This window comes from Urocampus carinirostris, chromosome 13, assembly GCF_059441175.1.
Source record: "Urocampus carinirostris isolate Australia breed hairy pipefish chromosome 13, RoL_Ucar_1.0, whole genome shotgun sequence".
Lineage (NCBI taxonomy): Eukaryota > Metazoa > Chordata > Actinopteri > Syngnathiformes > Syngnathidae > Urocampus > Urocampus carinirostris.
Window position 1 is genome coordinate 12,536,104 of NC_142361.1, and position 13,277 is coordinate 12,549,380.

A 13,277-nucleotide genomic window follows, 5' to 3' on the forward strand; every position below is an offset into this window, starting at 1 on the left:
TTTTTAGATATCCAGTAAATTGTAAATATATTTGTTTTTAAAACAAATATCTCCCTATAAAGGTGTTGGGTAAGAAAATGTAAGCTACATACAGTAATACCGTACGCAGCTTACATTTTTAGTTGCAGGAAGTTCTTTCATTACAATTTACCACTGGGATACGCTACCATATCATTTTGCATGGTCCATAATTAATGTCCATATTTGTCCATACCTGTTGGGAGTGGTGACTCTTTATAGGACAATGCCAAAAAAAACTCATGCCAGCTGCAGTTAATCAGGAGGGAAGAAGAAATGCAATGGCAAAGCGAAGCCACCAGAGAGCAGTGCCTAGTGTCATTTTTTGAGAAACATAGCAACAATTTCAATAATTTAAAAGCACTTTACCCATAATTTAAAACCTTTCAATCCTTGAACATTATAATGCAAGCATTTTCTAGTATTCTAAGCACCCGTACAAACCCTGTTTATTTATGTTACCCTAAAAAAAACAGTGTGTATTATTTGACCGCTGGATGTTGCTGTATTGTGTTGTACAATTAAAAACTACATTTTATAAGTGTGGGCAGCACGACGGCGCAGTGGTTAGCGCATGTGCAGCACAGTTCATGTCATGGGAACCTCCTGCGTGGGTTCAAATCCAGCTCCAGACTTCCTGTGCGGAGTTTGTATGTTCTCCCCGTGCTTGTGTGGGTTTCCTCCGGGCACTCCGGTTTCCTCCCACATTCCAAAAACATGCATTTCAGGTGAATTGGCCGGTCCAAATTGTCCCAAGGTGTGAATGAGCGAGTGAGTTGTCTGCCCCCGTGTGCCCTGCGATTGGCTGGCAACCAGTTCAGGGTGTCCCCTGCCCACTGCCCGATGATTGCTGGGATGGGCTCCAGCACCCCCGCGGCCCTACTGAGGATAAGTGGTGCAGCTAATGAGATGAGATGAGATTTTATAAGTGTTCCACACTTATACCAGTCAAAAAAATATTTGGGTAGGTCAATCTTTTCCCGGGTTTTTTGTTTTTCAGGTACCTTGTAGCAAAAACGATGGCACACTACTAAGTCAGTTCCCCCCTCATGTTATGTAAAATAGATTCAAATATGTCGACTTACTAATATATAAAATAAGTAAACGTATTTTTGCTTACCACTCACATCTATTTTACTTTTTAACAACTATAGGGCACTAAATAATACACACTGTCCTTTTGAATTCAAAACCACAAGAAATACTATTTTTACATCCTTACTCTGTAAACATATTGCATCAAAATATTTTTTTTCTTATGGTGTTAAAGCCTAATCTCTCTGGAGGAATAATCACCACAGTGTATTCTAATTGAACAAATTGCCTTAAAAAGCATTAATCTTTTTTTAAAGCCTATTTGTCATTTTTTTGTTTGAGATAAACATTTCATAAGAAAACCTTTTTAACAAGTTTTTAAGTTTCGGTAAAAAACATCTACATTGTTTTTTCTCAATAATGCATTTATTCCAGTGACGTGTGGTCCAGTTTGTGTCTGGTGAGGCACAGTTAGATTTACAAATGAACTAACCCTACATCCTATGTATCATATAATTCCCGGAGCAAGAAAGCAATATATAAACGGTAGCATAGAAAATACTTACCTTAACTTAGAAAGGAAGATCATGCAAGGGGAAAAAATACTGGATTGGTTGACTTCTAATACTATCACTAATTCTATAGTTTGGGGCTGAATCCTTGGTCTCACTATCACCCTCTGCCCTGAGGTAAAATAACTGTGTGCCTCATTCTGCATTTGCAGATGCCCAAGCACAGTAAAACATTACACATTAAGTGTATTAATAATATTCTTAATAAGTAAAAAAATCGGCGATTTTTAAAGAGAAAAAAAAAAACAAAAGATTTGTAGTTAAATGAGAAAACACTTTAACACAAAATACAAAGTAATGTATTTTACTGTACATATAGTGGCTTCCGAAACTATTTGCCCCTCTGGAACTTTGTGAAACATTTCAGACTTCAAACATAAAGATATAAAACTAATTTCTTGTGAAGCATCAATAATAAGAGGGACACAATCATAAAGTGGAACGCACTTTATTGGATATTTTAAACTTTATTAACAAATAAAAAATGAAAAAGTGGGTGTGAAAAATTATTCAGACCCTTTACTTTCAGTGCAGCAAACTCTGTCCGGAGGTTCAGAGAGGATCTCTGAATGATTCAATGTTGAATTAAATGTCTAACAATGATAAATGGACTCCATCAAAGTCGAGACCTCAATCCATTTGAGAATCTGTGGAAAAAGCTGAAAACTGCAGTTCACAAACGCTTTCCATCCAACCTCACTGAGCTCGAACAGTTTTGCAAGGAGGTATGGGCAAAAATATCAGTTTTTCGATGTGCAAAACTGATCGAGACATACCCCGAGCGACTTGCAGCTGTAATCGCAGCAAAAGGTGGCGCTACAAAGTATTAACTCAATGGGGCTGAATAATTTTCCATACCCACTTTTTAGTTTTTTATTTGTTAAAAAGTTTAAAATATCCAATAAAGTGTGTTCCACTGCATGATTGGGTCCCACTTATTGTTGATTCTTCACGAGAAGTTACAGTATTGTATCTATTATGTTTGAAGTCTGAAATGTGGCAAAAGGTCACAAAGTTCAAAGGGGCCAAATAGTTTCGCAAGCCACTGTATCCCTGATGACAGGTGAGGCACAGCCTCATTTGCCTCCCCTGACTGCACGTCACTGATCTATTCCCATTAAAATGTTCTTTGTTAAACAGCCCTTACCCCCTCAACATTTGTCAAAAATCCTCCCGTCTCAATACACATATTGTGCCGCCCAGTCCCACAAAAGACACAATAAACATTAGAGAAAAAAAATCTAATAAGTATTTATTGTAAGTTGTTACACTCTCTAGCAGCACTATGCAAATGACAAGATATTCAAGAGCAGTTACAACTGATAGGTGTTCGGTTGCAACGCAAAGATGGTGTGTGTTTTTTGTGTAAACAAAGACAAGACTGCGAACTGCCCATCAATAGGGACCAAGGCTTCCACACAGCAGGTGAAACTCGCTGAGAAGCTCTCAAGCCTTTTCAGAAAAATGACAAAGCCCCGTCTTCAAGAGAAATCAATAGCACAGTAATAATGAACATTTTTTTTTTTTGCAGGTGAAAAAAGTTACAATTTCAGTAGTGACAGCATAACTCTCATTTGCCCGTAATCACCCACCGTGAGACGTCATCACCTCTTAATATTTGCACTTCTTAAGTAATATGTGATTTAGTTTCATGAACACCATCTAAAAATAAACAGAACAGAACGCTAATATTGGGTTTACAGTCCATTTTTTATGAAAACATTTCGGCACAGTTTTTTTCAATGTGTCGATGCGATTTTGAGTGTATTTAGAAAAATAAATAAATGGACATGTGGATGCAAAAGTACTATTATTTCATTCTTCGAGTTCGAACCCCCATGCAAAGATATGCTGAAAGCAATATCATTAATGATCAAATATCTGTCATAATGTACACATTTTCCAATGCTCTCTTGAGGTATGCATCTTACAACATTCTGGTTAGCTGGATGCTACACTTGAGGTTTTTTGGAGAACAAGCGCTCCACAAACATCAGTCTGATTTCTTCCGGTCAAAACACGTAATTTCGTTTTCGATTCATGAAACCGTCAACATTTGAAGATCAAGGAATTACAATTCAGTCACTGTTGAACCCAAATTTGTGGCAATTCCGAGGAAGATCGCATTTGCAAAAATGTCATTTGGTGCCTTGTAATACAGTTTTTCTTATTTTGGTGTCGTCAGACAAAAAAAAAAACTAGGTTCAGACGTCATTATCATCATGATTTTGTTGTTTTGTACAACGTAACTGAAGAAGTGACTGACAAATTAAAGGGACAGTGTGGATTTTTTGACCACTAGAGGATGCTCTATTATGTTGTCCAACCGAAAACGAGTGTGGACAAGCTGATAAGTTCAAACTTTAGTAGACAGTCAAAATAAGGAGAGAAGACATCAATTGATTTTGAACTTGCAAAGAGAACAGGGAGAGAAGCCCTGAGATAAGAAAACTCAACCTGTTCTTAAGGCCCTCTCATGAGTATTTTTTTATATAGGATTGGTCGATAGGGACAATGATATAATACTCAAAATGACAAACTGGAATCCTATGAAATCTCGTTTTTAGGTGTCCAATTTTAAAAACAGAATAAAGAAGCACAAGGAAGAATGCAAATTACGGAGTTTCAAAGTGACCAAACCACACTGTATTTTTTTTTTTAACGCAGCTTTTCGCAAGGCTTTTGGGTACATGTAGCAGCAAGATGGTGCACAATTATGTCTTTAAATTAGGCTTATTTTGCTGCTAAATGTAGTTGCAGTACTAATGATGCAATATTTTTTATTGCACTATTTTTACAACTTATTACAAGCATTAAAAAATTGTTTGCCGATTGCCAAGTTTTTAATATTGGACACCTGCAAAGGAGATCGCATTTTTTTGACTATTATTGCGCACTGTTGTTTGTTGTTTTGAGTACTGTGAATTGTTTATATCAGGGGTCCCAAACATGCAGCCCGATGGGCAGTTGTGGCCCGCGAGACGATATTTTGAGTTTAATGTAAGAGTTCAATATGGATGCTCCCTCGAAAGATGAGATGGTCCTAGCTTGTGAACTGAAGCTTAAAAGACAGAGTATGCATCTGACAAGTAACTTTCGTTGTGCTTCCCCGATGTGTTAAACATGTTTTTTTCTGATTGATTATCTATAAAAAAACAACTTGGCTGTATTATTAGGATTAATTGTTTGGCTAGAAGCCATGTTCAGAATAGTTCATGTTCAGAAAATTAAAAGCAAACAATATACATTAGAATATGATTACTATAATTCAATTTTTTGACTCACATATTAAGCGTTTCCTAATTGATTTATTGAAAACGTATTTTGTACAGTTTTTTTTTGTTTTTAAATGAGATTTGAGAACAGGTGTATATTTTTATTGGGGATTTCTTGCTGAAAACTGATGCGGTCCAACTTCATCCAGTCACTGTCATGTTGTTAGTCTTTAATATCCACACCCTTTAGTGAGGATCTGCAAGACAATTTATTAAAGAGAAAGGGCTCATGGGAGGGTCTTTAGAAAGGGTTGGCATTTCTTCTCTGAGGTTTGGGTCCTCTCCCGTACTCCTTGAAAGTTCAAAATCCATTGATGTTTTCTCTACTTATTTTGAGTGTCGGGTAAACTTTAACCTTATCACCTTTTCTTTCGGATATTAGCTTGTCTTATTTTTCTCTTTTAAGTCTTTGTTACGTGTTTATCCTGTCTTATCTTGTTGCAAACAACGTCCACTACAGTATCAATGACAATAAAGAGAATTCAATTCAAATGAATGTAAAAAAATCGCAAAATTTCTTGAGTTTTTGAAACAATGTTAAATCATGTACTTTTGCTTATTATTCAAATCAGTATTTGAATAATTGGTTATTTTCTATCACTTGGAAGCATTATATAATACGCACGGTCCCTTTAGGCAGGAAGAAAAAAAAGTTTCTGTCAAAAAATGTACTTTAAAGATTAGCTGTTTCAGATCTTTATCATTGGTTATGAACTTTCAGCTAGTCTTCAGTCAAGTCAGTTTCGTGCAACATCTCTCCTATCCAAGTTTGAAATAGTCCTCATTTTAAAGAGGTTTTTATCTTACAGCTTTAAAGGGACATTGTGTATTACTTAGCGCCTCCTAGTGGTAATAAAAAAAACTCAATAATTAAAAAACAAACATACTGATTTGAATATTAAGCCAAAACACATGCTATTATATACTATTATAAAAAGGTTCAATCACTTTAATACTCATAGGTAGCCTTCTTGCTTTTGTATTGTTTGTATTCTTCCTTGTGCATTCTAGCACTCGTTTCCAGTTGAACTACACAATTCAGTGACATTTAATGGTCAAATATATCACAGGGTCCCTTTGACAAAGTCTTAGGCAAGAGGTCTTAATAATATTAGGTCAGTTTATATTTTACATCAATACAGACTTGGTCAGGTTTTTTTGATCTGACAAAGTTGAAGTTTCACATAAGGTTTAAATATTATCTAAAAATGGTTTTGTCTTTTTTATGTTGTTGGTCTAAATGTTAGAGAATTTAGTTATTTTGTGCACTTCATCGTGCAACCAGTACACAAACTCATGCTCACGGACCAAACACTGACCTTTTGCACAAAGAGGCTCATTGTTATTATGTGACACTCAAGAATCAAGTACGCTTCAGTGAAAAAAGTAGGAACCCCTCAAAAGAGTTTTATTTTTTAAATTATCTGCATACTGCAGTACTTGAATACATACTCATACAGTATCGTTTATAGCAAATAACGGAATTATTTCATTTACTTAGCAAAAAGCATGCTCAATATAAAAAGTATTTTCCTCGGCAGCTGAACGTGTGAATTCCCATTTCCGTCTGCGCTTTATCCATCATCTCTTGACCTTGAGGCTTAGGCATCGAAATCAATAAAGGGAAAAGTGATCGCCTAAAATCCGTTTGTTTATTCGGGCACCATCCAAGCGAGGACTTTAAAAAAATGGAACGGAATGTTGCCGCTCTGCCTGCGTATGGTGGTGCTCTGCATGTCACTGAGCGAGGAAACAAAAGCACGAAAAATAAAAGCGACGGATATTGAGGATTACTTGAGAAAACAGAAACAAGGGACTGTGCTTGGCGCAAAAGTAATAGCCATCAGGAAAATTCCCGGGTGTTTACAATGCTTAAAATCAAAACTTTGCATAAATACCGTAGTTTCCGGACTATAAGGCGCACCTAAAAACCCCAAATTGGCCAGAAAATTTGAACGTGCGCCTTATTAAACATATGTGCAGACTTAAATGCAGACAAAACTGAAAATGTGTTCCCATATTTGTGCAACTTTTAGTCAGTCAATAATGGATGGTTGTTTTACAATTGCATAACATTGAATACAACGGAAACAGAACCTGAATCACGGCGAGGAGAGAGATGGATGCTATCTACTGGACCACCAGGAATAAACATGTCACAATATTTTTTAGTCAGGGTGTTCAAGTAGAAATAATATATTTTAATTTCTTTCTCAGCTCAACGTAAGAATTGTAAGGACAAACCCTTTTAAAATTGGTACAGCCTTGCGTTTATTTATATATTTTAAGATGACCGAATTACTTCCCAGAATTCCGATCTCGTCATTCAGTTCAGAACAACCAAATTACTTCCCACAATGCATTTTTCCTTATTAAAAATCTCATGCTCTTAATAAAGATTTTGCGAGCCGGCTGTACCACTAACCAGTTAATGTCTGACAATATTATCTTGGAACGACCCGATAATAACATGACAATATTAATCACATAATCACAATAGTGTGATGATGAGCTAAGACATAATGGCCTTTCATGTGTCTCCTGTATCCCTAGTGGTCGAGTGCAGTGTTTCTCAGTTGGTAGGTTGGACCCCAAAAGCGGGTCGCTGACCCGTTTTCAGTGGGTCGCGGGCCTTTACCGTGGCAAATGAATGCTAAGAATAAGAAAAAAAAGGAGGGTCGATTCCAATAAATAACAGTAGATGGCGATAATACCCTGCTCCATTGTTATAGCTTTTTACCAGTATATTAATCCTAATTAACAACATAATCAAATAATTATTGATTTTTAAGTACACGCTTTATTTATATCAACATTTTTTTTTATTACGTTGTTTTTGGAAAAATGGTTGAATATATTCTACTATCTCTGCCGTCAACTGCACAATCATTTCATTTAAAAGGTGGAAATGTTTTCCTGATTTGGGTCGCAGCTTGTCATTAGGTGGAATGATGGGTACTGAAGTCAGACCAGTTGAGAAACAGTGGTCTAGTAAATAGGATTCGGGGCACTCCACGTCGTAATATGGGTTTGATTCGAGTTGCATCCAATGTTATGCTATCGTGTGCAATAGTGATTAGTAATATATTCGAACTGATCAATTGTAGCTATGGTAGTTTAATATTTGTTTTGCAAGACTAGCCCCTTACAGTAGTTTTAATTCGATGCGCCTTATAGTCTGGTGCGCCTTATATAATCACAAAAATATCACAAAATGACAATTTTTTGGTGGTGCAGCTTATAGTGTGGAAAACACGGTACTTTCTTTTCAAACAAGCTGAGTGAGCTATTTCATGGAATTACTGATCGAGAAACAAGACATGAAAAAGTGTCCGTTAAGTTCCAATGGATGCTTTCCTACATCAATGTTACTGTCTTGGCACAGTGATTGTTAGTAGATATAGCTACAAAACAATGTTTAAAAGTTAGTTTCTGAAAATGGCATTCTCTTAATTTGTGTAAAAAAAGGAAAACATTTTTTCTACAGACTGAATCGAAAGTTCACAGAAGGTTGAGTTTAACAAACGTGTTTTTATCACATTTCAGCCCTTCAAACCTCTTCAAATGATAGAATAGAGATTGGCTAGCAATGGTTACTAAAAAAGTTTCTTTTTGTTTTGCTTTTACAAGTGAAATCCCTCCATTTGTAAATCGTACACAAGGCTACCTATTTTTCTTCGCAAGACGCCAGCACACAGCCACATACTGTCAGACAACATTTATTTGTTTATATCATCACGAAGGCATATACTATTTTCTCTGTATATTACTTATAATGTAATATTAGACTAACATCTTTGCTGTGTGAGATTGAAGAACTTCAACAAAGGGCAATGTAAACCATAGTCCATCTTTTTACGGGTTCGTGTAAAACCTTGCCCATTCCCAGCAACACATTTGCATAGGCAAAAATGGGATTAGCCCTTAGACAGTGGTTTCCTGAATCATTTATACTTTTGTAGAGTCGAAAACAAAAACAAAACAGATAAATAAACATCATCAATAATAACATAATATCTAGGATAAGCTCTCTTGAATGCACCCCTCGCCCCATACGCTGCCACACGAGCACATATTTCTCTGTGCACAATTTGTAGTTTACAGTGTTAGGCTTCAAGTAGGTCTACAAAAAACAAAAAAATGAGAACTAGATATGAAATAAATAAACCGACATGAGAGGTAGTGAAAAACCTACGGAGACGCCTATTTTCATCGAAAGAGAATATTTTTTAATAATAATATTATTAACAAGAATGTGTCAGTAAGGCCAAAGCTTCACAAACTTTCTCGTTCTTGTTAGGACACTTCAGCTCTTAAAAACGTAACAAATAAGATAAAGTGGAAATTGCTTCACATGTTCATTGCCATTAAAAGCCACAGTTATTCAACAAAAAAAAAGCGCCTTGGCCACAGAAAAGTCACAATAAATCTACCCGGGTAAAGGGCATGGGATGAAGGACACAGGGCGCAAAAACGCTCACAGTACAACTCTCCCAAATTTCTGGCTAATCTCCCAGATGGTTTGCACATGGCACCAACAAGCACATCAACTCTATATTTAGAAGAAAATGTTATTTTAACTGCACCGTGATATTTTCAGTTTGTTTATATTTTTGGTGGTAAAACATTCTCACATTAAATTGCGTTTAAAAGGCTCAAAAAACACATTTTTACCCCGGACTAGATATTTTTTTTTCATAGGATTCAACTGGGCGCATGCATTGACAGTGAACCAATATCTTCCACTGTGTGGTAACCTGCATGTATTGTCAAAGGTTAAATATGTTCTTTAAAGGAACTTTTGGGCCAAAAGGTGGTTTTTGTTAGCAGTTGACTCATTTTGTTTTTAAAAAAAATTTTCTTTGTTTTTTGATGTAGAACACTGAAAATGTGTTGGAATCTAGAGCAGAACCTCTAAAGCAGAGTTCAGTCTATCTAAGCAGTTTTTAAAACAGTGCTCAAAAACCTATGATTCAATAGACAACTTCAAAAGTCAGTTTTCATGACAAGTGAACCACTGTAAAATACAAGTAAAACTATCCACCATCTGACGGCTAACAAAACGTAAAGTTATCTGCAGATTTATACCATCATCTAGTGACGAAGCTCGATTAAGAACAAAACACACTTGTTTTTTTTTATCTGCTCAAATTTAGCATTAGTGTTAACCAAGTTAATATACAGTAGATTAACTGACTATTGAGGCATAGAATTTTTGGGGTTTTGCTCAACTCCAAATTGTTCCAATTTTGGAAGGGAAGATTAATGATACTCACTAACACTTTCCTGTCTAAAGAAAGTGAACAATACAATGTAAACCACCCAAACCTCAGTTCAATACAAAAATGTCATGAATGCTAGAGTTCAGAGCCTTCAAAGAGCAATACTAATGACTAATATTTCAAAAAGTTGTTTCAAATGTCATCCCTATCTTTAATTTTGAACAGTATTAGTTATTTAAAACGTAGCGTAGCAACTTAGACACACAGTTGCTAACTGAGCAAACGACTGCACTTAAGCTAGCTTGCGTTTCCAATGGCTCTGAAACTTGGCATGTCAACGTCAGGTAGGTAAATAGACAGGTAGCAACACTGAGTCCTTCTCAATTATCAATCAACAAATAGTGGCACAGTTTTCGACAACTCTTTTGGCGCATGACATATTATTATCATCTATCGCCAACATAACCAAAGTTAAGTCAATAAATGAAAAAAATAGCATAATACTTCAGTCATGCACTTTCTACTGCATATCATTGGGGCCAGAAAACGGTTACCATGACATTTAGTAACACCTTACCCCTCAATTTTGACTAAATTCTTTAAAGCTACACATAATTATCATGCGTTCGAAGTCGGCTATTTTTCTCTCTTTTTATTAATGTAAGAAAAGTATATCAAAAAGAGTGTGTGTGGTGCAAAGACATGCTATCATCTAGCGAGTCTTACTAGCGTCCACAAGTGAGTTAGCATTGTCACTAACTAATATTTTGCTGGCTGAAACGAGTTATTTCCTTCTTAGCGTTGTTGACCTCACGTTTAGCACCCGCATCGCCTCAAGAACAGTTTGGGTGGCTTGTTATTCCCACATTGGTGCAATGTAGAAAACTGCAACTGTTATTATTATTTCTTTTTACCTGTGCTTGTCAGGCGATGGGTGTACAAAGGGGAAGTATGAGGCTGAAAACAAAGGAGTGGCCGGGATTAATTGCTGTTGCTTTCCGGGGGACGTGAGGGACAACACTACTTGTGCTGCTTCTTATTTTGTCTTTTTCAAACACGTGTGAAGGCATTGTTGAATGACATGTAGCTGCCTACAACAAGTCTAGCCCTTACTTCACCAATGTAAAGGAAAGTGATCGAATGGACGGACAAAGATGGATGGATTCACACACGGACGGTCGGCAATGTGAATGTTTTCTTAAGACTAAACTGCTTGTTTAGCCTCCCTGCAAAGCGTATTCCAGAAAAACAAATTCTGTGAAAAAAACAAAGCTTTTGCAATCTTCGGCATGTGACAGCCTTCTACTCTTTAACCCAGAATGATATGGGGAGAAAGAAACGTGCTCAAAGTGAAGTGTCATTATTACAGTACAAGATTAGTTGGCATGTCTCGTGTTTTCTCTCCCTTACTTTCTGTTCCTGAGGACTCCACCGTCTAACGTGACCATCGAGACATCTGCACTCGCAAAAACAATCAGCGGCCGGCGAAGGCGGCCTCGTCAAATTTGACCTAAAAGCAACCAGCAAATTAGTGTCACTGGCTAGAAATTGCTTGAAAATATAAATAAGAACAATAACCAGCTATCTTGGATGTCATTCAGTCTTCAAGAAAGAGTTTGTTTTTTCCAAACCGGATGTCTGGCACCATAGTTGACGTAGTCGTCTAGATGGGTGGCGTCGAGGGTTAGGTAGGTAAGGTGTGGGTCTTTAGGTGTCGAGGCAGATGCGCCTCCTGTTGGCGAGGAGGTCTCTGTAAACGGTGGAGTTGAGGAAACGGGGGAAGGAGTCTCGGTGCATCAGCGTGTAGATTTGAAGCTGTGCCTCCTCGTACATCAAGCTGCTGGGCTCGGCCAGGCTCAGATTGATGCCCTCTCTCACCCGCGAGTCCAGACTCACCTTGGTTCACGGATAAGAAAGACAAAACGGATAATAGACTGGGCAAAAGACTTTGTTGGCGAATAGTAGGCTTGTCAATATCTATAGCAATGACTCTGGCTAGTATAGTGAACCCTTGTTTTTCGCAGGGGTTAAGTTCCAAAAAGAACCCGTGTCAAAATCAGTGAAGCAAAAACGTTTTTTTTTAACAATTATTATGCAAATTAATACACTATTATTCAGTTAAACCTCTAGACACAAGAATCTTGCTTGACCTACTACGGAAAATCCCAAGTTACAAGCATTTGATAGAAATAAACTGTAGCGTTATTGACGCATAGATAGAGGAGGCGGAGTGACTGTTCAGTCAATCAGAATGCAGAAGACAATGCACGATGCAAATTGCGAAACTGTGAAAAGTAAACCTGATTATACCGAGGGATCACTGTATGGGCTTTATTGCTAAAGGTACACAAAAACTGGGTTCATATAGCAGTTAACAACTTTGCCTTGGTCTTTTGCATTCCAGGTTTTATTGTTTGCTTTCAAACAAAAAGGTAGTCTTTAAGTAAAGACAAAATGCAAACCTCTTTTGGCGACAGTATGGACACGTAGTCTTCATATATAATCCTGGCCTTCTCGTCCACCACCGAGGGATCAGTTTCCTTCTTCAGTTCATCGCACGCCAACCAAAAGAGGAGATTGTCCTCGCTGTACTCTGACCTCAGAAACTCCTGGAAAATCTCTCTCCCCTCCAGCGAGCGCAGCATCATCTCAAAGCTCCGAGACCACGATAGCACCTCGTCAAGGCTGGGTTGTCTGCGGCGACAGTGGGAGATACTATAAATCAAGACACAGCAGTCGTGACAAGGAAAAGCAGAGGCCTAAGAGGATAATGGCTTACTGTTCTTCTGCAGCTTCAATACTGTCCATCTTGGTACAGGTCTGACGTTCACTTCTCTCCATCCTGTCTTCACTCCTGCATGGGATTAAGAGGCAGGTTTTTACTTACAGTACAATAGCATGCATTAGCTAGCTGAAAATTTTCACTTCAGGAGTCAAATAGTGCAGTGGTCTATGTGGCCTCTGAATTCAAGATTACATTAATCAAAAGTGTACTAGAGACGAATACAATCAAGTGAATAAGTGGAAATAAACGGACTCAATGTCAGACGTTTCTCTCAGATGGGAAAAACCAATTCCACACAATTTTTGCCATTATAAATCATTCTTGAAGGCCAACATGAAATCATTTTTTTACCTATATCGGCATAGGACAG

At 37.3% G+C, this 13,277-nt stretch overlaps 1 protein-coding gene across 6 annotated transcripts in view; it reads right to left on the reverse strand.

Moving 5' to 3' along the window:
• The window catches only part of rgs17 (regulator of G protein signaling 17), a 35,502-nt gene that overhangs the window by 1,241 nt on the left and 20,984 nt on the right, over positions 1–13,277 (reverse strand). For 2 of the 6 annotated variants that reach the window (XM_088351587.1, XM_088351588.1), the window contains 3 exons: positions 12,902–12,976; positions 12,585–12,816; positions 2,852–12,018 (listed from right to left, as the gene is read on the reverse strand). In XM_088351587.1, the coding sequence (XP_088207713.1) occupies positions 11,830–12,018; positions 12,585–12,816; positions 12,902–12,976 (496 nt within the window). In that variant the 3' untranslated portion in view covers positions 2,852–11,829. Of the gene's footprint in view, positions 1–2,851; positions 12,019–12,584; positions 12,817–12,901; positions 12,977–13,277 lie in introns of those variants that run through there. The other 4 variants (XR_015852512.1, XR_015852514.1, XR_015852511.1 and 1 more) reach the window with 4 other exon arrangements.